At 34.6% G+C, this 26,364-nt stretch overlaps 1 protein-coding gene across 16 annotated transcripts in view; it reads right to left on the reverse strand.

Moving 5' to 3' along the window:
- ERCC6L2 (ERCC excision repair 6 like 2) overlaps positions 1–26,364 on the reverse strand; it is a 144,232-nt gene that overhangs the window by 75,397 nt on the left and 42,471 nt on the right. For all 16 annotated transcript variants that reach the window (XM_070589902.1, XM_008528596.2, XM_070589903.1 and 13 more), the window contains 5 exons: positions 14,192–14,385; positions 7,024–7,185; positions 6,417–6,624; positions 2,230–2,370; positions 830–943 (listed from right to left, as the gene is read on the reverse strand). In XM_070589902.1, the coding sequence (XP_070446003.1) occupies positions 830–943; positions 2,230–2,370; positions 6,417–6,624; positions 7,024–7,185; positions 14,192–14,385 (819 nt within the window). The remainder of the gene's footprint in view (positions 1–829; positions 944–2,229; positions 2,371–6,416; positions 6,625–7,023; positions 7,186–14,191; positions 14,386–26,364) is intronic.

The raw sequence follows: 26,364 nt of genomic DNA on the forward strand, positions 1-26,364 counted from the left end.
TTAAAAAAATTCTATTTAGAAGGAATATATTACTTTGAAGATTTTAATCCTCTTAAACAGACTAATAATTCAGAAAACCTTAAAGTGATATGTTAATTATATATAGCCTTGATGAGTTCTGAGATAATGATATGGCTACTAATTTTATCATTACTTTAAGATTTCCAAAAGAAGGAACCAAATACTTTCCAAAGAACAAACAGTACAATTGAAGAACAATAGTAAATTATTATTAGATTTTCAAATTACATTTAAACAGCATCAAGACTATATAACACACACAAAAAATATAAAACCATTCCATAAAAAAGCTTTAAAAAAAGATCTTCTTATTTATGTTGTGCTCTAGAATAAGACACAATTGAAATGACCAATGTAAATGATTGCTTTTATGCCTAAACTTTGAAATTACTGATTTTTGCCAGTTGGGAAATACCCCTAATATTTAATACACAGATTATTATAAACCCTTATTTTAATCTAGTATATTAGATAAATGTAATTAGACACATTATTAATGGAATAGAACTGACTCATCAAATATCTTATTTAGTAACTATATTAAAATATGTTAGGAAAATAAATATATGATGATTATCAGAGGCATAAAAAGAGTTATTTTAATTTAAGCTTAAATTTTCTCACTTTGATTAAAAACTTAAGTATATATACTTCTTTGACACCTAAATTAAAAAACAAGCAAGTCAGTTTCTTCTTAAATTTCATACAAAAATAACTTAGAGATATTTGGCTAAGAAATTTTATACCAAAAATATAAAATATTTATGCCAGATAACATGACAAAGAAATTGAAGACGACAACCCAAACCTGCTGTTTGGAAGCGCTGGCAGCCTGCAGTAGTGCGACGTGGTTGGCGACCTTCTGAAGGACTGCAAGGTAACTGAAATACAAGGTCTTCACTGTCTCCCCATGGGAATTGGTCTGTAACCAGAGACATACAGAAACTAAAAGCAAGCAAAGACTAACATGGCTTTATAACTACTTACAGCACAAAATATATCACTTACGATAACATTTATTACCTGGCTACTATTGGCACAATACATTCTGAGAAAATGATGGTCAGCTGTCACACAAAATATCGATGAATCACTAATGTGTAATCATACTTTTGGTGACCCTTAATACAGTGATGTCTTTAATAACAGAGGGGAGAAAGTCCTCATCCAGAAAGCATTTATCCTCCTGATACACAGTGATAGAAGTGCTGCTGTGAGAGGCTCCTGGTGATGAAACTGTCACCAGGTGCTGAGGCGGTGTCATACAGATCCCTGACTCTCCTCTCCCAATCACACACCACAGTTTCTCAGGAAACCATGCTAGGGCAAAAAAGTGAAGTGGTTAAAAATAGCCAAATAAATGACAGAAAGAAGAAACATCAATCTAGATAAACATCTGCCCCTCTACGTACATGGATATGTGACAGATAACTTGATAATAAAATACGTGAAACAGAGGCAGGAAATGTAGACAGAAGGTTAAAAAACAGTACAAATGAATATTTGTTGCTGAATAAAAATAAAATACTCATGTTATTGTACTGATACACACCTTCTACCAAATTAACTCTATCTGACTTCAGAAGAATATTTTAAGCCTGCTATCAGAAAGTAAGTCAGTTTACTATTAGTGGATAATGAGAAACTTCCTGAAAATGAAATGAAATTTCAAGATGAAAGTAGGATACTTCTCAATAAAAGCTGAAAGGGAGGACATCAAATTGAAGCTACTTTCAAACACTAGTTTTTTTTGTTGTTTTTTTTTAAAGATTTTATTTTTTCCTTTTTCTCCCCAAAGTCCCCCGGTACATAGTTGTATATTCTTCGTTCTGGGTCCTTCTAGTTGTGGCATGTGGGACGCTGCCTCAGCGTGGCTTGATGAGCAGTGCCATGTCCGCGCCCAGCATTCGAACCAACGAAACACTGGGCCGCCTGCAGCAGAGCGCGTGAACTTAACCACTCGGCCACGGGGCCAGCCCCTCAAACACTAGTTTTTTAAAAAGATATTTGAATATTATATTTCGCTATGATTACTATTTGATATTATAAAATATTTTTGAAAACTATTCTTTTTTACTAACTTATGGCTGCTAAAGATAAAGAACCCTCTGAGGAAAAGTTATTTTATCTGCTACTTATCCTGACACTAGACTAGAGTACCACGTAATCAAAAGCAAGAGAGTAAAGGTACCAGACTGAACTGCTTGCCTTATAACAACAATTTCTCCTTTTTCGGCCGCTGCTGCAGGTACAAGGCTCAGAAGATTGAAGTATCAAAGTCACATCTTCTGTCTCCAACACTGTTTGATAGACGGCTTTCTGAAAATCGGTCAGAGAACAATACACCATCTGCCAAGAAAGGACAGAAGGTCATCATTAGTACCTTTTTTTATAGGAGTAAGTTCATAGGTTGTAACAGTGAAAACTGCTCATAAGTTAATTTATTTTTCTTCTAGACATATTATTATGACAATTTCTCCCAATTCTCCTTTATTCTTTGTCACCACCCTACGCTAAACTATACAAATTATAACTTTATTTTCAAATAAATCTGTTTGTTTTTTAATTAAAAGGAATCAAAATATGAAAAAAGAAGTTATGTGATCTACTTATATGTTTCTCAATATATTGTGAGCCTTTTCAGAGTTCCATATTATTAGCCCATCATGCAAAAAAATGATTAAAGTTTAGGTTAAATTAAAAACTAGATAAGGAAAAAAGGGAACACTTTAGAACAATAGTATGGATCACACTTACTGAATTACTTGAAAACTGAGAAAAAATAAAAAAACTTCTTATTACTGAAATGAGCTAAAGTATTTGTATTTAATATCTTGCTATAAATTATTAGGATTGGTAAAGAATTAAGTAAATACACATAAAAGCAGCTACAAGTTGCTATTTTGTGCCCAAATCCAAGAAAAGAAGATAAAATAATGCCACTAACTTATGAGAGATACAATGTGCCTTATATTTCTGGTAGCATAAGAACTTAGTAAAATTCTTCTAGATATAGCTGTATGTAAGTAGCGTGGTAAAATTAAATATACCCACAATAGGACTTCGAGGAATGTGAAAAAGAGGGAAAACCCATCTATTTATAAATATTTATATGTGTTTATCACTACAACAGAATATTATTGCAAAAAAAAAAAGACAAATATGTGAACCTGAGTAAATACAGATATGTCTATATAAAACAACGGTAGATTAAAAAAAAGTATAAATATTAGCTATATCTTGACTCTGCCTTGAATACAAAAGTACATATAAAAATAAGAAGAGAATACAGAAAATGGAGAGCAATGATTCGGGTATGGAGGAAATTTTGAGTTATTATTTTTCTCAGCTTTACTGAGATATAATCGACATATAACATTGTGTAAGTTTAAGGTGTACAACGTGATGATTTGATACACGTATATACTGCAAAATGATTACCAGAACAATAAGGTTATTTGACACATCAATCATTTCACATTCTTACATTTTATTTTTCCCGTAGTGAGAACTTTCAAGATCTACACTCTTAGCAACTTTCAAGTACATACACAATACAGTATTGTTAACTATAGCCACCATGCCGTACATTAGATCCCGGGAACTTACTCATCCTATAATTGAAAGTTTATGCCCTTTGACCAATCTCTCCCTATTTCTCCTACCCCAGGAGCCCCTTGCAACCACCATTCTACTCTCTGTTTCTATGAGTATGGCTTTAAAAAAAAAAAAAATTCAACATATAAGTGAGATCACACAGTATTTGTCTTTCTCTGACTTATTTCACTTAGCATGATGCCCTCAAGGTCCATCCATGTTGTCACAACTGACAAATTTTCTTCTTTTTTATGGCCGAATAATATTACATTATATATATGTGCATATATATATGTATATTTATCACATTTTCTTTATCCATTCATCTGTTGACAGACATCTAGGTTGTTTCCAGGTCTTGGCTACTGCGAATAATCCTGCAATGAACATGAGAGTTCAGATACCTCCTACAGAGTGGTGTCATAGCCTTTGAATATATACCCAGAAATGGGATTGCTACACCATAGGGTAGTTCTATTTTTAATTTTTTGTGGAACCTCCACACAGTTTTCCATAAAGGCTGTACCAATTTACATCCCCACCAACAGGGCATCAGGGTTTCCTCTTCTTCACATCCTCACCAATGCTTATCTCCTGCCTTTCTAAAAGGTGTGTGGTGACATCTCATTGTAGTTTTGATTTGCATTTCCTTGATCAGTGATGTTGAGCATCTTTTCATGTACCTGTTGGCCATCTGTAGGTCTTCTAAATGTCCATTCAGCTCTTCTGCCCATTTCAGAATCAGATTATTTGTGGTTTTGCTATTGAGTTGTATGAGTTCTTTATATTTTGGATATTAATCCCTTATCAGATATATGGTTTGCAAATGTTTTCTTCCATTCTATAGGTTGTCTCTTCCTTCTATTGATTATTTCTTTTGCTGTACAGAACTTTTTTAGTTTGATACAGTCTCACTTTATTTTTGCTTTCGTTGCTTGTGCTTTTGATATATCTAAACAATCATCAAGAAGACCAAAGTCAAGGAGCTTTTTCCCTATGTTTCTTTCTAGGAGTTTTATGGTTTCAGGTCTTACATTTAAGTCTTTAATTCATTTTGAGTTAATTTTTGTGACAAGTATTAAGATAGGAGTCCAATTTCATTTTTTTTGCACATTAATATCCAATTTTCCCAACATCATTTATCAAAAAAGACTCTCTTTTCTCCGTGGAGTATTCTTGGCTCCCTTCTCAAATATTAGCTGACTGCATATGCGGGGGTTTACTTCTGGGGTCTCTATTCTATTCCATGGGTCTATGTGTCTCTTTTTATGCCAGTACTATACTGTTTTGATTACTATAGCTTTGTATTATAGTTTGAAATCAAGAAGTGTGATGCCTCTAGCTTTGTTCTTCTTTCTCAAGAGTGTTTTGGCTATTCAGGGTCTCTTTTGGTTCTATACAAATTTTAGGATTGTATTTTTCTATTTCCATGAAAAATGCCATTGGAATTTAGATAGGGATTGCACTGAATCTATACATGGCTTTGGGTAGTATGGACATTTTAACAATATTAATTCTTCCAATCCATGAATATGGGATATCATCCCATTTATTTGTATCTTCTCCAATTTCTTTAATCAATGTCTTATAGTTTTCAGTGTACAGGTCTTTCACTTCCTTGGTTAAATTTATTCCTAAGTATTTTATTGTTGAGTTGTTATTATTAAAACATGTAGTAACATTTACTGAACACTTCTTACATGTCATGCATTTCAGAGCAACCATGTGAGGCAGGCACTGTTATGATCATTCTCATTTAAAAGATAAAGAAACCAAGGTTGGAGAGACTTAGCAAATCGCTCAAGGTCACAAAACTCACAAGCAGGGGCGCCAGGATTCAAGCTTATGGTATTCGATTTTGGAGCCCAAGCTCTAAAACTCTATGCACAACTCTCTCTTCGTATATTTATGGTTTATTGTTCCTACTAGATAGACAACTAAGTAATACACATAAAATTGTACAAAACATTTTAAAAAGCGAGGGGGTTCATGATGTAGTCCAATTAAATAATAATATTTAAATATTTACTTTAGATCAAAAAGTCAAATGTTTTATCAATTTCCAAAATTTGCATATCAGTATCATATTTTCCTTTCAAATCTGTCTTTTTAAAGTAATAATCAATGAGATATCCTAAGACTAGAACGTATTTTGACAGGATCAACCTTATTCAGGACATTATTTAGATTTAGTTTATAATAATTTATAGAACCACAAGATTAAAAACTATAAAAGACCACTATATTTTATAAAGACCACTATATTTTATAAAGACCACTATATTTTATATCTTAAAAACTACAAAGACCAGTATATTTAAAAAAAAAAATCCTCTTACGGTCAATTCTTCAAATTTAAATTTAAATTGTTTAACCACTTTGGTCCTGTAGCTAGAATTAAGTTACCAAAGAATATACTGGGTTGTAGATGGTAGACAGTATAGGAAGGACAAAATATGAACAGAAAACACATTAGGGAGAGAAGTTCTTTCTTCATTGAGGAAGAATCATACCAAAAGCCTTCTTGTTTAAAATAAGAGAAATGAGCTTAATGTATACTAACAATAAACCTGTTAGCTAACAGGTTAGTAAAGTTAGAAAGGAAAACAATTTGGCTCAATTAACGTTTTCTGAAATCCTGCACACATATAACAGGTTTTTTTTCACACTGAATAAAAGGGAAAAAACTACATTCATAAAATACCACAGGAGATAGATTTCTTCTTAAAAGGAAATTTTTTTCAGAAAAAAATAAAACATGACAGGAAATTAATACTATACACAAATGCAGTTCTCACCCGGTCTTCCTTCTTAGGCAGCTGATCCTTGATTAGAACCTTGGTGCGCCTGAGAAACCACCCAGACATCTTCTTTGCGAGCCTCCGCATGGCCTTTCGGCCAGTAGCTAGTTCTCTCTTTGTTGCTGTGTGTCTCTGACCATGTTCTACTGGGTCAGAAAACTGCTTCTTGAAGTTGATCCTGCTGCCCAAAAGTCCTGGTACGGCCCTTTAAAACAGCAATAAGAAAAATGGTAGGGCTTTATTAAATTATCTAAAAAGGAAAACAGTGACTTCTTTCTGTTCTAAGAAATATATTAAGTCACTTGTTTATTAATGACAATAACAAAAAGCAAGAAAACAGAATGTTCTTTTTTATGACAGTTTCAGTAAATAACTAGAAGAAGATGATGGAATTGGTAAATTAGTTCAGACATTTACTTCAGGGACCAAGAGTAACAAAGAGGTTTTCATGGGACTCTCTACTCTGTATATTATGTTTGAGATCAAGCACTTCTGTAAACAGACAATATTTTTTCTGAAACTAATAATTAGCAAACAAGGTAACATTAAGTTAAAGAAGAATTAAATAATTTTCAAAAAACAAAAAGTGTTTTCTTTCACTCACCAGTCCATAACACACCACAGTTCTTTCATGTTGTTCTGAAGAATGGTTCCAGTGAGGCCAATGCGGACATTACATTTTAAAGCTTTCATAACTTCTGTTACTCTAGCCTTTGGATTCTTGATTCTATGAGCTTCATCCACAATGACAGCTGACCATTCCAAACTGTAAAAGAAGAAAAAAGGAGGGAAAAGTCGAGAAAACTTCCCTGTTTTAGTCTATATAGTTTTTAGAGAGCAGCATTCTCAACCAAAGTTTTGGGTTTTTCTCCCTCTTTCCTCTTTGATGATTCCATAGGATTCTCACCTAAATGGTCCTATGTTTGGACAACCCATGAAAACAAAATGTGTAGGGAGACAAAGGGTATAGAGATTCTATTTGATGATGGTAGAATGAAAAAACTCAAACATCACTAAAATGACAAAAAAGGATTTTTTAAAAAGTAACAAACAAGAAAAATAAATATAAAATAAAAGAAGCAAAACTTTCAATGTTAAATCTGAATGAAAAAACATCAATAGAAACTCATGATTTTAAAAAGTGTATTACATAGCTCTGTCTGCTAGAAAGGTTACCCCAGTAGGAATGAGCAGTCATAGAGGTCAATCCACTAAAAGGAACCAGAGCCCAAAGGAGAAATAGTTGATTCCAGGCACGCAGCAGGGGAAACACTGAAGAGCCAGAAAGCATAGCTGTATCCAAAGATAAATGAGGGCGTGTCCAAAGGACACAGGAGCCAGGCTAATTAGAAAATTTGAGCATCCTTAAGAATACTAACTACAACTGAGTATAAAACATTGAATAAATAAAAGCCCAGAAGTTCTATGAAAAAAATTTAATTTAGACCATACACAAAATGTATACACAAAAATTAACTCAAACCATATATAAAAATTAACTCAAAATAGATCATAGGTTTAAATATAAGAATTAAAACTATAAAACTGATAAAACATGGGAAAAAATCTTGTGACTCTGGGTTAAGCATAAACTTCTTAAATATGACACCAAATAGGTCAATAAAAACTTTTTTGATAAGTTGGACTTCATTAAAGTTAAAAACTTTTACTCTTCCAAAGACACTGCTAAGAAAATGAAAAGATATGCTACAGACTGGGAGAAAATATTTGCAAATCATAACCTGGCAAAGAACTTGTACACAAAATATATAAAGAACTATTACAATCAATACGAGCTGGAACAATCCAATTTAAAGGATGGGTAAAAAGTTTTAATAGACATTTCACCAGAAAAGGTATACGAAGGCCAAATAAGGACATGAAAAGGTTCTCAACATCGCTGGTCATTAGAGAAACGCAAATTAAAACCACAAGGTAACAACTGTAAATCCATCTGAATTGCTACAGTGAAAAAAGACTGACAATGTCAAGGGTCAGCAAGGATGAAGGGAAACTGGAACCTTCATAGACTGTTTTGGGGAAGGTGCAGCTACTTTTCTAAAACAGTTAGGCAGTTTCTTAAAAAGTCACATTTCTCATACTACCCAGCAATTCCATTCCTAGGTATCCATCCAAGAGAAATGAAAACTTACATCCACACAAAGACTTGTATGTAAATGTTCACGGCAGCATTATCCATAATAGTCAAAAACTGGAAACAAAACATCCAACCATTGGTGAATGGATAAACAAAATGAGGTACATACATACAATAGTACTGGTCAGGAATAAAAGGGAACACACTACTGAAACATGCTACGACATGAACCTCAAAAACAGGATGTTTAGTAAAAAAAGCCAGACACAAAAGACAACATATTATATGATTCCATTTATTTCAAATTTACAGAAGATGCAAATCTATAGAGACAGAAAGCAGATTAAAGCTTGGAACTCGAGATGTGATCAGAGATTGACTGTAAACAAAAAACTTCTTGAAGTGATAGAAATGTTCTAAAACTGTATTGTGGTAATAATTGCATAACATTATAAATTTACTGAAATTATTCTACACTTACATTCTATGATGCATCAATTATACCTTAATAACCCATGAATCTATAATTATATTCAAAAAAAAGGGAGCTGGGACAGAAACTCTGCTACCATTGTAGATGACTATTATGCCAACATCTTAGTCTGAAAATTGGTAATTAAAGCAAAAGAATCAAGCATTCACCTTGCTTTCTTTAGCTGAAATTGTAGTTAATTCTTACTTGTAGGAGAATGCCAGTTAATAAGTATAGAAGAAATGACAAATTTAGGAAAACATTATTTTGCAAAACCCAATAAAATAACTGACTCAGTAAGAATAATTTCTGTATGCTAATACCACTAAGTAAAAGGATTGAGGGACCAGAATATTCAAATGGTGGTAAATTAACACCCTACAAATTACTTCTAATTGTAAAGGGAGAAACATATCCTTACAATGGAAAGATCTGATGACTACCTCCTCAGCCTGTGGGACAAACTTGGCATCATTAATAGTGAAATACAGCCATTTGTGACAACATGGATGGTCCTTGAGGGTATTTTGCTGAGTGAAATTAATCAGAGGGAGAAAGTTAAATACCGTATGATCTCACTTATACGTAGAAGATAAAAACAACGACAAACAAACACATAGCAATGGAGATTGGATTGGTGGTTACCATAGGGGAAGGGTGAGGGGAGGGCAAAAGGGGTGATTAGGCTCACATGTGAGGGGATGAACTATAATTAGTTTTTGGGTAGTGAACATGATGTAATCTACACAGAATTTGAAATATATTACAATGTACATCTGAAAGCTATGTAATGTTAGAATCCAATGTTACTGCAATTAAAAAAATACTAAAAAAAAATAGTGGAACAACCTGACATTAATATCTCTTGAGGTAATGTAATATGAAGTCTATAGCATCATTTATGAAGTATCCTTGTCAAAAATGTTTAACCTGAATCTAATTAAGCCTTTAGACCAAAATCAGCCCACAGAAATACAGATGTTAGAGGAATCACAACTCCTTGAGAAGGCAGTCAGACAAATCTAAAACATGAGACATCTGAAAAGACAACTGGCCTGGTCCCCTCAAAATTCATATGATAAAAAAAAAAGTTGGGGGAAAGTTCTAGATTAGAAGAGATTAAACAGACTTGATAACCAAATCCATCATCTGAACCTTTATTGAATACTGCTTTGCAAATACTAGATATTAAAGATATTTTGAAGATAATTAAGAAAATTTTAATTGCTGTTATTTTTCTTCAGTGTGACAATGGTAATGTGGTATGAGAAAGAATATCACTAGTTTTAGGAGATTCATGCTAAAAGATTTAGAGATAAAACTGTCATGTTATATACCACCACTGTACATAGACATAGATATAGACACACACAATTAACTTACATTTTGCCAACATTTGAATATATATACACAAACACACAACTAGTGTATCTAGGTAGTGAGTACATGGATGTTCATGTACTATTACTTCAATTTTTCTATTGAAATATTTCAAAAAGGTTTGACAATTTTCTTAACATAAAGTTGAAAAAGAACAAGCAAACAAAAAGAGAGGAGAAAACAATCACAAAACTTCAGAAGCTGGGAAGAAGACGAAGAAGACGACTTACAAACGTAGAGAAAGCAGTATCCTATGTCAGTAGCGGAGAAAGCCAAGAAGGAATCCGACTCATATTATTGAGCTCTTAAAAAGCTAGGAATCGGTGGCACCAGATGCCTCTGGAGTTTGGAGCTATGTAAATGTTCAAGTCTGTCTAAGAAGTAGTTGAATCTTCTAGATACTAATCCCTACTCCACAAGACAGCCCAGCCAGGTCACCTAAAGTGAGCAAAAGAAGGGCAAAATACAGAAAAATCCTCATTTCCCTTAAGGAGAATCAAGGGTTATGCTGAAAGCCAAAGAAAAATTTTTCAAGTTGCAGCATAGACATGTTCTTTAGAGACGTGGCGGTAAAACCATGAAGATAAGTAAAAGAGTTGAAGGCGGTTGTCCCTGAAGAACAAGTAATAGGGGTGATGGGCAGGAGTGAACTACAGTTTCTCATATTTGGCTCTTTAAATAATATCTATATATAACTTTGATAAAAATTAAAATGAAGGAAAATATATAATAGTAATAACAAAAAGAGATGCAGTTCACTATATTATACAGTGTGTTTATCTACTCTGTGGATTATCTATGATAAATATTTAATCCTGGTCTATCATACAGAGGACTATTCTCACAAAAATTACTGAATATTTATTCTGATGAAATATAAGTTTTTTGAACATTTGTCAAAATAAAGCTGTTCAAACAGACAAAAGAAAGCTAAATATAACAAAAATTGTGACATTTGATTTTTCTAATTTTACACAGAAACCTGACTTATATTTATATAATTGTACTTTAGAATTCTTATTTAATATTTATAACAATCACAGAAAATAACCACTTAACATTTATTCGGCAACTATTATGTGCTAGAGATATAAGCACTGAAATACAGAAATTATCCTATATCAAAGACCTCACAGTCTAAAGTGGTAGAGAGTTTTTTAAAAAATTAAAATATGACTGGTGCTATGATAAATGAATTTCTTATCACATTTATCTAATTGGAGAACATCTTTTGGGGTGGTATAATATATTGGACAAAAGCCCAAGGTCTGGAGTTAGATGGTCAAGGTTTAAATCTCATCTCTACCACTGACTTTGTGGTAGGCTTGGGTAAGTTACTTAACTTTGCTATGCCTCAGATTACTCCTGTATTCTGACAGCATCCATGAAACATTAACAGGCTAACTTATTAGCTTGTAAATGGCGTAAAATCAAATCCTAGAGCTGACAAAAATGGTAGCTCTAAATCCAACTTTACTAACAATTACATTAAATGTAAATGGACTAAATGCTCCCAATAGAAGGCAGAGAGTATCAGGATGGATAAAAAAAAGCAAGACCCAATTATATGCTAACCATAAGAGACTCACTTTAAATATAAAGAACAAGTATGTTGAAATAAAAAGAAGGAAAATGATAAACATGTAGTAAGCATAAGAAGACTGTATTGTCTACATTAATATCAGATAAAACTACAAGATTATTAGATTTAAGGGGTGTTTTTTAAAGATAAAAGAATCAATTCATTAGGAAAAAATACCAATCATAAATGTGTGTGTACCTAACAACTGAGCTTCAAAATATATGAATTGAAAACTGATAGAAATGAAAGGAGAAAAAAATCTATATTTATAACTGAAGATTTCAACATTCCTCCCTCAGAAATTATAAACCAACTAGAAAATCAGTAAAGAACACTTGAACAACACCTAGCCAACCTGACTTTATTGATATTTATAGAACACTATACCCAAGAAGTGTAGAATAAACATCTTCCAAGTGTAAAGAGATTAGAAAAATGCAAATTATACTACAATGAGATACCACTCTACACACATTAAAATAGCTAAAAATAAAAAGACTGACAATATCAAGTGTTAGTGAGTATGTGAAGCAAGTGAACTCTCATAGATTGCTAGCTGGAGTAGAACGGTACAACCACTCTGGAAAATGGTTTGGCAGTTTCTTCTAAAGCTAAACCTATATGTAGCATATCACCCAGAAATTCCACTCATAGGTATTTACCCAAGAAAAATGAAAATGTATGCCAAAAAAACGGTTATACATAAATATTCCTTAAAGTTTTACTTGTAATAACCAAATACTGGAAAACCCAAAAATCCATTCTCAAATGAATGGTTAACAAAATGTAGTATATTCATAAAATGCAATACAATTCAGCATTAAAAAAGGACCATCATTGATACATTCAATAACATGGATGAATCTCAAAAACATTATGATGAGAAAAAGATGCCAGACAAAACAGTTCAGATGACAGGAGGCAACACAAGATAAAGATGTTGGAAAGTGTGGTTTCTTCTGAGGCCTCCCTCCTTGGCTTACAGATGGCTGCATTCTTGCTCTGTTCTCATGTGTCCTTTGCTTAGTGCTTTCAAATTCCTGGTGTCTCTATCTCTTCTTCTAAGGACACCAATCAGATTGGAATAGGGCTCCACATTAATGGCCTCATTTTAAATTAATTACCTCCTTAAGGATCTTATCTCCAAATACAGTTACATTCTGAAGTCCTTGGAGTTGGGACCTGAACATAAAAATTTGGAGGGGACACAATATAGCTCATAATAAGCCTCCTAATTGGTCTTTCTTCATTCAATCTGGCTCTCCTGTGTCAGCATACACAGCAGCTGGGTTTCTTATAAAACGCAATCTGATCATTTTTATCATATTAGTAATCTGCTGAAACATATCAGTGGCACTCTACTGCTCTAAGGATAAAGACCAAAATCCTCTAGGTGGCTTTCAATACTCTTTATGAACTGTCCCTTGCTTACCACACTGGCGTTGTCTCCCAGTTACTTCCCTCTTACACTCTAGGCTGGACCATCAGATGCAGAAAGCATTGGAACTGCTTTCATTTATTGAAAAATGTTGCCATCTTTGTTGTCTGAAGGCCTCTGAAAATACTGTTTGTTTCCTCTTGGATTACTCTCCTAACCTTCAAGTTTTACTCATTCTTCAAAATTCTCACTCAGCTTATAGATCATCTTCTTTGGGAAGCTCCCCGATGACTCTCCTCACTCTGCAGCAGAATTAGGCTTCTCACGTGCTCCCACAGCATCCTTTGTTCCATATCACGGCGCTCACATGACTTTATAAATGCCTGTCTCTAGATTCTCCACTGAAATCTTAAGATGCGTTAGGCATAAACCAGTTCATTTCTTTTGGGTACTTGTAGTCCTAGAACAGTGGTTCTCAATACGTATATGTATTTTTTCCACTCTACATTCACACAGACTCCTATAATTAAAATCATTCATGAAAACCACTGTCTTAGTCTAGAGGCACTGTATACGTAAAAAGTTGTGCCTGAGATTTTGGACAAGTCATATCGTTCTTTAACAAGCATTGTTTGGAGAGGTAATGGAGGAAATAAAATAAGGAACTGTGGAAAATCTGGTGCAGGTTTTTCCTTTTAGAAAGTAAGCTAATTATTATAAACTGTCTATTTCAATAATTGTGAAATGAAATTAAACCATGCTAAAAAATATTTAGAGCATTAAAGAATTACAGTACAAAGGGATAAATAACAATTGATGTAAGCAGAATATTAATGCAAATCATTCCCATTATTCCCATTACCTGTTAAGTTCATCTAGACATAATCGCAGTGTTTCATAAGTTGTTAGAGCAATTTCACATTTCCTCTGCTTTACACGAATCAGTTCATTGTCTTTTTTGTTACCATGTAAAATAGTGACTCTGAAATATCCCCAGGTGTCCAATTCATCCTTCCAGTTGTAGAGGACAGAAAGAGGAGCAACTATTAAGAACATCTAAAAGAAGAATAAAGAAATTTATGAAATATATTTTTAAAAGTGAAAAAGAACCCCAAAGTGAAATCTAGAATATCAATAGTCCTATTCTTTAATTCTTGACACTGTAGTTACTAAGAATAAATACAACTGAGCAATTGGATATATCTAGACATAGACTATCAAAAAATACTTTGTTATTTACTTAGCTTTTTATTAGGACAAAATAGATATCTAACCACGTCCAAAGGAACAGCTATTTTGATTTCCCCCCAAAAAAGGAGTTGAGATAAGAGAGAAGTAATTCTCCAAAACAGAGAAAAGAGTATAATCAGGAACCCAATAATAAGTTCAAAGGCCAAGGGCACTACAAATATGCAAAGCAGGCCAGGTTTTTTCTTGGACTATTTGGTCTCCTGGAACTCTCTTTCCTTTTCATTTCCCTAGTCTACTTCCTCTCCTCTCTCTCAGATACTGTCAATAGAAGACTCGCAAAATTCACTGGAAAATAGAAGCAATTAGAATAAAACCTCCACCTCTCTTATCATTAGATAAATAACCTACCTACATTTATTTCCATATATTCTGCCCTCCCACAGGTTACCATGGATGAGCTGTCCAAGTTCTTATCTAAAGACAAATCCTGAACTTAGACAGTGGCTCCCATCGCTTCTTGCCAACAAAGTCAATGCTGGAGAAATTGTCCCAATCTCTCCATTGTGATTAACTTTCCCTTTTTAATGGATAACATACATCCATAAGCAAACATGTTCTAATATTTCCTAGGGTTAAAAACCAAAACAATACCAAAAAACCTCTTCCTTAACCCTACATCTCTCTCTAGCTATCTCCCATTACTTTACTTGCTTTTTAGCAACGATCCTCAGGAGTCATCAAGGCTTATTGTCTCTACTTACTCTCCTCCTGTTCTCTCTTGAACTCATGTAAATGAGATTTCTGCCCCAACAGCTCCAATCAAAGCAGTCCTTGTCAAGATTACCCACATATCTCTGTCTAGTCTTCACATGAATGTTTCAGGGTTCCACTGACCTTTCCCGTACTAACCCTGGATGCTGCGGTCTTCAACCATTTTATTTTTTTAATGTTTTTATTTCTCATTCTTATCACTACTCCTAAGCTATTATATTTAATAGGGTTATAAGTAAGTTTCTTGTCTAAAGTTTTATACCTGTCCTACTTGGTAAAGATGAATCAATTAAACATATTGAAAAATTTCAGCTTAACAAAAAAAATAAAATAATACAATGCTACTCTAAATCCTGCCCTCTCTTCTGTGAAACATTTCAGCTAGGCTATTTGTTAGCTGTGAGAAGTCAAATCTGTGACTGTGTTTTGGAAAGAGAAAGAGGAAAAAGAAGAGAAGATCAACCTACTGAACGTAAGCGTTCCTTTATCCCACCTCATCATCAAGCATATATAAGTACTTTCTCATCATACTTGATTCATCTCAAATACTTTTGTCTTTTGGCTCAGACTTTATCCTATGAATTTCATTTCTCCTATCTTCAAATGTAAAATTTGAGCACCAAGTACTAAGTCAAATTATAGTCTCCCTACTCCCTTTTTTTTTTTTTTTTGTATATTACAAAATAAAAATGTTGTGTCCAAACTCCATCTGAGCACTTTGAGCAGTTTTCCACTTCAGGGTCATTCATCAAAGGTGCCAATAAATCTAAAGATTCCTAGAATCAGCTCTAAGATTCCAGAAGACGTTTAAACATTAAGATATTTCTTACAGACGTTAATGGTCTTCAAAATTGTGAAAGGGTAAATCAAACGGTTCATTAACTCATTTTAATACTAAAAGAGGTCAGAGAACTGGCTTATGCAATTCGTAAAGTCCAGAGAAATTGAATAAGAAGAACTTGAAGTGTTTACTACCACAGTGTGAATAATATTTCAGGTAATAAGCCTTACTTAAGCAAAGGATGCCAAAACAATAAAATGGAAAGCAGCGGTAAGCAGTGGTATGAACTGTGACAGGATACCCAGAGATGTTTTTCATGTGTAATGATTTTTGTGGTAGAAGTATAGCATTAACAATAATTATCATAACCTATATTGAGCACTTACTGTGTGCCAAAGACAGTAAAAGTAGTTTACAGATACTAACTCAAGAACTTTACACAGAAATGCTATACACCAGGATTACCTACTATTTCCTTTCTACAGATGAGAAAATGAAGGTGTAGAGATGTTAAAAAACATGCTCAAGGTCATAATGCTATTAAGTGGCAAAGTAAGTATTTGAACCCAACCACCATATGTCATGTTAGCATCTTAAATCAGAAAGTACATGACCTTGAGACACATAACCACGGTAACTCTGGTACTTTGTACAGTGCCTAGAAAACAAAGCTGTTCAATTGATAAATGAAGCAATAAATGAAACTATGAACGGCAATGTCAAGGTAGGAATAGCACTGTTTATTCAGAGGATAATGACAGACCAACAGATCAGAAGCAAAGGTTTCACACGAGAGGAAGTGAGATATCAAAGTGAAAAGTAAAATGTACCTTTATAGAGAGAAATTACAGATCATAAAATTGGAATTTTTGCTATATAACCCAAAGTTCTAAAGAATATTCTCTGTAATTACCTCTACAATCTTAATTCTTTCAAATATGCCAAATCTAATTAATTTACACCCTATTCTGCAAAGTTGATATTTGTTCCTTTGGTACGCTATGACTATTTAATGTATCGGAATTTAAGTTTAGAAGCCACTCTAGTCTGGAACCCTTCCAATTTCCTCTTCAGAAAAGCAGCATGATAATACTACCAAAACATGACAAACATTCTATCAAAAGAGAAAATAACAGACCAATATGACTTAGATCAATGCACACTAAATCAATAAATAACAAATCATGAAATTAAACATGAAAAGTAAATAAGATGAGAATGGAAATGACAAGGAAAGGTATAACTATCTACAGAAAACATAAATAAATCAACTAAATGAACAGTACATCAACTATTAAGAATAAGAAAAGAATTAAGAAAGTAGAATTTATAAAATATATGGGACAATATAATGACTCCTTAGAAAAGACAGACTTAATAGATATATACAGAACACTCCATCGCAGAGCAGCAAAATATACACTCCTCTCAAGTGCACATGGAACATTCTCCAGCATAGATTATATGTTAGGCCACAAAACAAGTCATAATAAATGCAAGAAGACTGAAATCATATCAAGCATCCTTTCTAACCCAATAGTATGAAACTAGAAATTAATTACGAGAAGAAAACTGGAAAATTCATAAATACATGGGGATTAAACAACATGCTACTGAATAACCAATAAGCTAAGGAGAAATAAAAGAAGAAATTAAAAAAAAAATCCCTTAAGACAAATGTAAATGGAAACATAACATACCAAAACTTACGGGATATAGCAAAAGCAGTTCTAAGAGGGAAGTTCATAGAAATAAATTCCTACCTCACAAAACAGGAAAAAAACCTCAAGTAAACAACATAACTTTACACCTCAAGGAACCAAAAAAAAAAAAAAAAAAAAAAAACAAAGCTCAGTTAGAAGAAATAACAAAGATCAGAGTGGAAATAAATGAAATAGAGACTAAAAAGATAAAAGAAAAGATCAATGAAACTAAGAGCTGATTCTTTGAAAACATAAACAAAATTGACAAAACTTTAGCTAGACTCACCAAGAAAAAAGAGAGAGGGCTTAAATAAATAAAATAAGAAATGAAAGAGGAGGTATTATAACTGATACCACAGATATACAAGGAATCACTAAGAGACTGCTATGAACAATCATACACCAAATAAATTGGACAATCTAAAAGAAATGGATACATCCCTAGAAACACAGAACCTTCCCAGACTGAATCATGAAGAAATAGAAAATCTGAATAGACTGATTCCTAGGAAGGAGATTGACTGAGCAATCAAAAACATCCCAATAAACTAAAGCCCACTGGTAAATTCTACTAAATATTCAAAGAAGAATTAACACTAAGCCTTGTCAAATTCTCCCAAAAAAAGTAGAAAAGGAAAGAATGCTTCCAAACTCATTTTAAGAGGCCAGTATTACCTTGATATCAAAACAAGACAAGGGTAGTACAAGAAAAAATTACAGACCAATATCCCTGATGAATATATAAGCAAAAATCCTCAACAAGGGGCCAGCTCAGTGGCATAGTGGTTAAGTTTGTGGGATCTGCTTCAACGGCCTAGGGTTCACAGGTTCAGATCCCAGGCACGGACCTAGCACCACTAATCAAGGCACATTTTGGCGGTATCCCACACAAAATAGAGGAAGACTGGCACGGATGTTAGCTCAGGGCCAATCTTCATCTCACACACACACACACACAAATGCTCAACAAAATATTAGCAAACCAAATTTGTTAACACATTAAAAGGATCGTACTACACCATGATCAAGTGGGATTTATTCCAGGATGCAATGATGGTTCAATACCTGCAAATCAAACATGTAATATACCATATTAATAAAATCAAGAATAAAAATCAGGAGAGGGTGTCAAGATGGCAGCGTAGGTGGACTCTGAACTCACCTCCTCCCACAAACACAACCAAGTTACAACTATTTTTGGAAAAATTACCCCTGAGAGAGAACTGAAAACTGGATAAAAAGAACCCCCACAACAAGGGTCAGTCCTGACTGAGGTTGAAGAAGCAATTTCTGTCTGGAGAGAAAAAAGCCACCTTCGTGAGCCATGGAGCTTCATGGTTGGCCAACCAGGAGCAATCCTAAGATACACAGCCTTCCCTGGAGGAGTGGGGGACCTGACCAGGGGAATGTTGTCACTATAAGCATCCTTCGGACTCAGCACAACTGAGATGGGTGTCATAATATCTGGCTTTGCTGGCTATTAACTACAACAGGGAATATCCCTAGAAAAGCTATCAGACATAAGTTGAAAAAGCCAGCTCTTAATGGGCTCACACAGAAATTCACCCACTTCAGAAAACAACCTCAAATCACCAGGAAGAAAGGGTCACAGTCCTTTGGTGAAAGGAGACTCACCTGAAAGGCTCTGGGGGAATCTCAGTGAAAGGTGAGACATCTCCAGAGACTGAGACATTGGCTGCAACCATTTTTGGGACCTAGAATAGGCATGCTGACACAGATCTGGCAGATGCCACTGGAGTTATTCCACTGGCCTGCTAGCCCAGGGTCTGCTCTGATTTAATCCAGCTCAGCCAGGGCAGGCAACCCACCCTAGGGACAGTCCCACCCAACAGCAAGCCCTCAGGCAACTTTCAGCCTGCAAAGAGTGGGTGCCTGGATCCTCTGCAGGCAGAAGAGTGTGTCTGCCTCTGAGGGGCAGGGCATACATGAGGAGTCAGATGGAGAGTGTAGGGCAATGGTGGAGTGTGGAAACCTCTGCAAAGAGGTGACTGGGTCTGCTCCAGGGGGTGGGGAAGTGTGCATAGGCCAGGACTGTGTCAACAGTGGGTGTGGACCTATGGGTGTGGGGCTTATCAGCAACAGAAGACTTGTGCTTCTCAAACAGCCACATAGGGGATTGGCCCCACCTTCCAAGGCCTGAAACAATTGGGTACTCCCATGGCTGGGGCCAGCCCCACTCAGCTGCAACCCTGAGAGAGCTGAAAATAGCCTTGCAGGCCAGAGGCCTACAGCAATTGTAAGCTCCTGAGCCTCGCAACAAGCCATGCGAGGGGCTTACTCACTTAAGAGAAAAACTGCAACAGGAATGTGTTATTATACCTTGAAGCCAACTGTGCTGGGGCTCTCCAAACCTGATAAACTGACTGAAGGGTCCATAGCAGCCACACGCAACTGAGCAATACAACCAGTCAGTCAGGGGGACAGCCTAGACTCCCTCGGCACATGCAGCAAGAGCAGCCCCGCCACAACAGAAGGACACACATAGCCCAGACAGGGGTCACTCCTGGAACATCTGGAACTGGTGATGAGAGGGAAGCACACTGCTGGGCCTCAAAAGGTGTCTCCTACATATGGCCACTTCTCCAAGATCGGGATATGTAGCTGACTTACCTAATACATAGATATAAGCACAGAGAAAGAGGCAAAATGAGGAGGCAAAGGAATACGTTCCAAGCAAGGGAACAGGACAAAATCTCTGAAAAAGAACTAAATTAAACGGAAATAAACAATCTATCTGACAAAGAGTTCAAGCAAAAGTCATCATGATGCTCACTGATCTTGGGAGAAGAATAAATGAACACAGTGAGAACATCAACAAAGAATTGGAAAATATAAAAAAGAACCACTCAGAAATGAAGAATACAATACTGGAAATGAAAAATTCACTAGCAGGACTCAATAGCAGACTAGATGATACAGACGAATGGATCAGCAAGCTGGACGAAAGCCTAAAGGAAATCACCCAAGCTGAACAGATAAAAGAAAAAAGAATTAAAAAGAATGAGAACACTCTAAGGGAACTCTGGGACAACATCAAGCACACTAACATTTGTATTATAGGTGTCCAAGAAGGAGAAGAGAGGGACAAGGGGGCAGAGAATCTAGTTGAAGAAATAATAGCTGAAAACTTTCACAACCTAAGGAAGGAAATAGACATTCAAGTACAGGAAGCACAGAGAGCACCAAACAAGATAAACCCAAAGAGGCCCACATCAAGACACATTATAATTAAAATGTCCAAAATTAAAGATAAAGAGAGAATCCTAAAAGTTGCAAGATAAAGGGAACAAGTGACATACAAAGGAAACCCCATAAGGTTATCAGCGGATTTCTCAGCAGAAACCTTACAGGATAGAAGGGAGTGGCATGATATATTTAAAGTGCTGAAAGGAAAAAACCTAACACCAAGAATACTCTACCCAGTAAGGTTATCATTCAGAAAGGAAGGAGAGATAAAGAATTTCCCAGACAAGCAAAAATGAAAGGAGTTTTATCACCAAGAAACCACTTTTACAAGAAATGCTAAAAGGACTTATTTAAGTGGGAAAGAGAAGACCACAAATAGGAATAAGAAAATTATTTTTAAAACAGGCAATAAAATCACTGGTAAAGGCAAAAATACAATAAAAGTAGCAGATCAACCATCTATGAAGATAACATACAGGTCAAAAGACAAAAGTACTAAAATTACCTATTTCGGTGACAAGAGGGTAATAGATATACACACACAAAATAATAGGTTAGGTATGATACCAAAAACATAAAATGTGGGAGGAAGGGAGTAAAAGAGCATAGGTTTTAGAAAGAGGTCAAACTAAAGAGACCATCAACTCAATATAGATTGCTATATACGTAGATTATTATATGTGAACCTCATGGTAATCACAAACCAGAAACCTATAATAATATACAAATAACTAAGAGAAACTAACCCAAACATAATACTAAAGAAAGCCATCAAATCACAAGGGAAGAGAGCAAGAGAAGATGAAAGGAACAGAGAAGAACTACTAAAACACCCAGAAAAAAAGTAACAAAAAAGGCAATAACTACATATTTATCAATAGCTACCTTAAATGTCAATGGACTAAATGTTCCGGTCAAAAGGCACAGAGTGGCCAGTTGGATAAAAAAACAAGACGCATATATATGCTGCATACAAGAGGCACACTTCAGACCTAAAGACACTCACAATCTGAAAGTGAAGGGATGGAAAAAGATACTCCATGCAAATGGCAAAGAAAAGAAAGCTGGGGTAGCAGTACTTATATCAGACAAAATAGACTTTAAAACAAAATCTGTAACAAGAGACAAAGAAGGGCATTGCATAACGATAAAGGGAACAATCCAACAGGAGGATACAATACTTGTAATTATCTATGCACCCAACATACGAGCACCTAAATATATAAAGCAATTATTAACAGACATAAAAGGAGAAAGACAGTAACACAATAATAGTAGGGGACTTTAACACTCTACTTACACCAAGGGATAAATCATGTCAACAAGATCAAAAAAGAAACATTGGCCTTAAACAACACCTTAGACCAGATGGACTTAGATTTATATAGAACATTCCATCCAAAATCTGCAGAATACACATTCTTTTCAACAGCACATGGAACATTCTCCAGGATTGATCACATATTAGGCCACAAAACAAGTCTTAATAAATTTAAGAAGATTGAAATAATACAAACCATCTTTTCTGACCACAAAAGTATGAAACTAGAAATCAACTATAGGAAGAAAATCAGAAAAGCCAAAAATATGTGGAGATTAAACAAAATGCTACTGAAAAATGACTGGGTCAATGAAGAAATGAAAGGAGAAATAAAAAATTACCTGGAGACAAATGAAAATGAAAATATAACATGCCAAAATCTATGGGATACAGCCAAAGAGGTCCTAAGAGGAGAGTTTATAGCAATACAGGCCTACCTCAACAAATAAGAAAAATTCCAAATAAACAATCTAACAGTGCATTTGAATAAACTGGAAAAAGAAGAACAAACCCAAAAATCAGTATAAGGAAGGAAATAATACAAATCAGAGCAGAAATAAATGAAATAGAGACTTAAAAGATAATAGGGAAAAAAATCAATGAAACCAAGAGCTGCTTCTTTGAAAAGAGAAAAAAAATTGACAAACCTTTACTTAGACTTACCAAGAACAAAAGAGAGAAGGCTCAAATAAATAAAATCGGAAATGAAAGACAAGATGTTAAAACAGACACCTCAGAAATACAAGATTATAAGCAAATACTATGAAAAGCTATACAACAAATTGGATAATCTAGAAGAAATGGATAAATTCTTAGAATCATACAACCTTCCAAAACTGAATCAAGAATAAATAGAGAATTTGAATAGACCAATCACCAGTAAGGAGATTGAAACAGTAATCAAAAAGCTCCCCCAAAATAAAAGTTCAGGACCAGACGGCTTCCCTGGTGAATTCTACCAAACATTCAAAGAAGACTTAATACCTATCCTTCTCAAACTCTTCCAAAAAATTGAAGAGGAGGGGAGGCTTCCTAACTCATTCTACGAAGCAAACATTATCCTGATAGCAAAACCAGACAAGGACAACACAAAAAAAGAAAATTACAGGCCAATATCACTGATGAACATTGATGCAAAAATCCTGAAAAGAATACTAGCAAAGAATACAATACACTAAAAAGATCATAGGCCATGATCAAGCGAGATTTATTCCAGGGATGCAGGGATGGTTCAACATCTGCAAATCCATCAAGGTGATATACCACATTAACAAGCTGAAGAATAAAAATTACACAATCACCTCAATATATGCAGAGAAAGCATTTGACAAGGTACAGCAGTGATTTATGATAAAAAACTGAATAAAACAGGTATATAAGGAAAGTACTTCAACATAGTAAAGGCTGTATATGACAACCACAGCTAATATCATTCTCAATGGAGAAAAACTGAAAGCTATCCCTCCAAGAACAGGAACCAAACAAGGATGCCCACTTTCACCACTCTTATTTAACATAGTATTGGAAGTCCTAGCCAGAGTAATCAGGTAAAAAAAAGAAATAAAAGGAATCAAATTGGAAAGGAAGAAGTAAAACTGTCAATATTTGCAGATGATATGATTTTATATATAGAAAAACCTAAAGAATACACTAAAAAAAAACTTTTAGAAATAAATGAATATGGTCAAGTCGCAGCATACAAAATCAACATATAAAAATCAGTTTCGTTTCTATACACTAGCAACGAAGTAGCAGAAAGAGAAATTAAGAACACAACCCCATTTACACTTGCAACAAAAAGTATAAAATATCTAGGAATAAACTAAAGCAAAGTGGTGAAAGATCTGTACAGTGAAAATTATAAAACATTGTTGAAAGAAACTTAAGAAGACACAAAGAAATAGAAAGATATTCCATACTCTTGGATTAGAAGAATTAACATAGTTAAAATGTCTATACTTCCTAAAGCAATCTACAGATTCAAGGCAATCTCTATCAAAGTTCCAACAACAGTTTTCACAGAAATAGAACAAAGAACGCTAAAATTTATATGCAACAACAAAAGACCCCAAATTACCAAAGGAATTCTGAAGAAACTGAACAAAGCTGGATATTTTGAACTCCTTGATTTCAAAATATACTACAAAACTATAGTAACCAAAACAGCATGGTACTGGCACAAAAACAGACACACAGATCAATGGAACAGAATTGAGAGCCCAGAAATAAACCCACATATTTATGGACAGCTAATTTTTTACAAGGAAGCCAAGAATATACAATGGAAAAGGGAAAGTCTCTTCAATAAAAGGTGTTGGGAAAACTTGACAGTCACAGGCAAAAGAATGAAACTAGACCACTATCTTATACCATACACAGAAATTAACTCAAAGTGGATTAAAGACTTGAATGTAAGACCTGGAACCATTAATTTTCTAGAAGAAAACATAGGCAGTATGCTCTTCAACATTGGTCTTAGCAGCATATTTTCAAGTACTATGTCTGACTGGACAAGGGAAACAATAGAAAAACTAAACAAACAGGACTACTTCAAACTAGAAAGCTTCTGTACAGCAAAGGGAACCATCAACAAAATGAAAAGACAACCTAACAATTGGGAGAACATATTTGCAAACCATATATCTGATAAGGGCTTAATATCCAAAATATATAAATAACTCATACATCTCAACAACGAAAACCTAACAACCCAATTAAAAAATAGGCAAAAGATCTGAACAGACATTTCTCCAAAGAAGATATACAGATGGACAATAGACACATGAAAAGATGTTCAACACCACTAACAATTAGGGAAATGGATTTCAAAATTACAATGAGATATCACCTCACTCCCCTGAGAACTGCTATAATTAACAAGACAGGAAACAATAAGCGTTGGAGAGGATATGGAGAGAAGGGAACCCTCGTACACTGCTGGTGGGAGTGAAAACAGGTGCAGCCGTTATAGAAAACAGTATGGAGATTCCTCAAAAAATTAAAAATAGATCTACCCTATGATCCAGCTATTCCACTGCTGGGTATTTATCCTAAGAACATGAAAACACAAATGTATAAATATATATGCACCCCTGTGTTCACTGCAGCATTATTCACAATAGCCAAGACTTGGAAGCAACCTAGGTGTCCATCAAGGGATGAATGGATAAAGAAAATGTGGTCTATATACACAATGGAATACTACTCAGCCATAAGAAAGGATGAAATCCAGCCATTTGGGACAACATGGATAGACCTTGAGGGCATTATGCTAAGTGAAATAAGTCAGAGGGAGAAAGTCAAATACCGTATGATCTCATTCATAAGTAGGAGATAAAAACGACAAACACACACAAAAACGGAGACTGGATTGGTGGTTACCAGAGGGGAAGGCAGGAGGGAGGAGGGCAAAGGGGTGATTGGCACATGTGTGTGGAGATGGATTGTAATTAGTCTTTGGGTAGTGAACATATTGCAATCTACATGGAAATCAAAATATATAATGGTGTACACCTGAAATTTATACAATGTTATAAATCAGTTACATCAATAAAAAAAGAATATAAATCATATGGTCAACTCAATCAATGCAGAAAAAGTATTTAACAAAATTCAACATCCATTTATGATAAAAATTCTCAACAAAGTGTATATAGAGGGAACATACCTCAACATAATAAAGGCCATATATGACAAGCCCACAGCTAACAACATACTCAGTGATAAAAGCTGAAAACTTCCTCTAAGATCAGGAACAAGACAAGGATGCCCAGTCTCGCCTCTTTTACTCAACATATTATTGGAAGTTTTAGCCACAGCAATCAGGCAAGAAAAAGAAATGAAAGGCATCCAGTTTGGAAAAGAAGAAGTAAAACTGTCACTATTTGCACATGACATGATATATATTGAAAACCCTAAAGACTCCACCAAAAAACTGTTAGAACTAATAAATTCAGCAAAGTTGCAGGATACAAAATCAATATGCAAAAATCTGTGCATTTCTACCTACTAATAACAAACTATCAAAAAAAGCAATTAAGAAAACAATCTCATTTAAGACT

The sequence above is a fragment of the Equus przewalskii genome, chromosome 22, assembly GCF_037783145.1.
Source record: "Equus przewalskii isolate Varuska chromosome 22, EquPr2, whole genome shotgun sequence".
Lineage (NCBI taxonomy): Eukaryota > Metazoa > Chordata > Mammalia > Perissodactyla > Equidae > Equus > Equus przewalskii.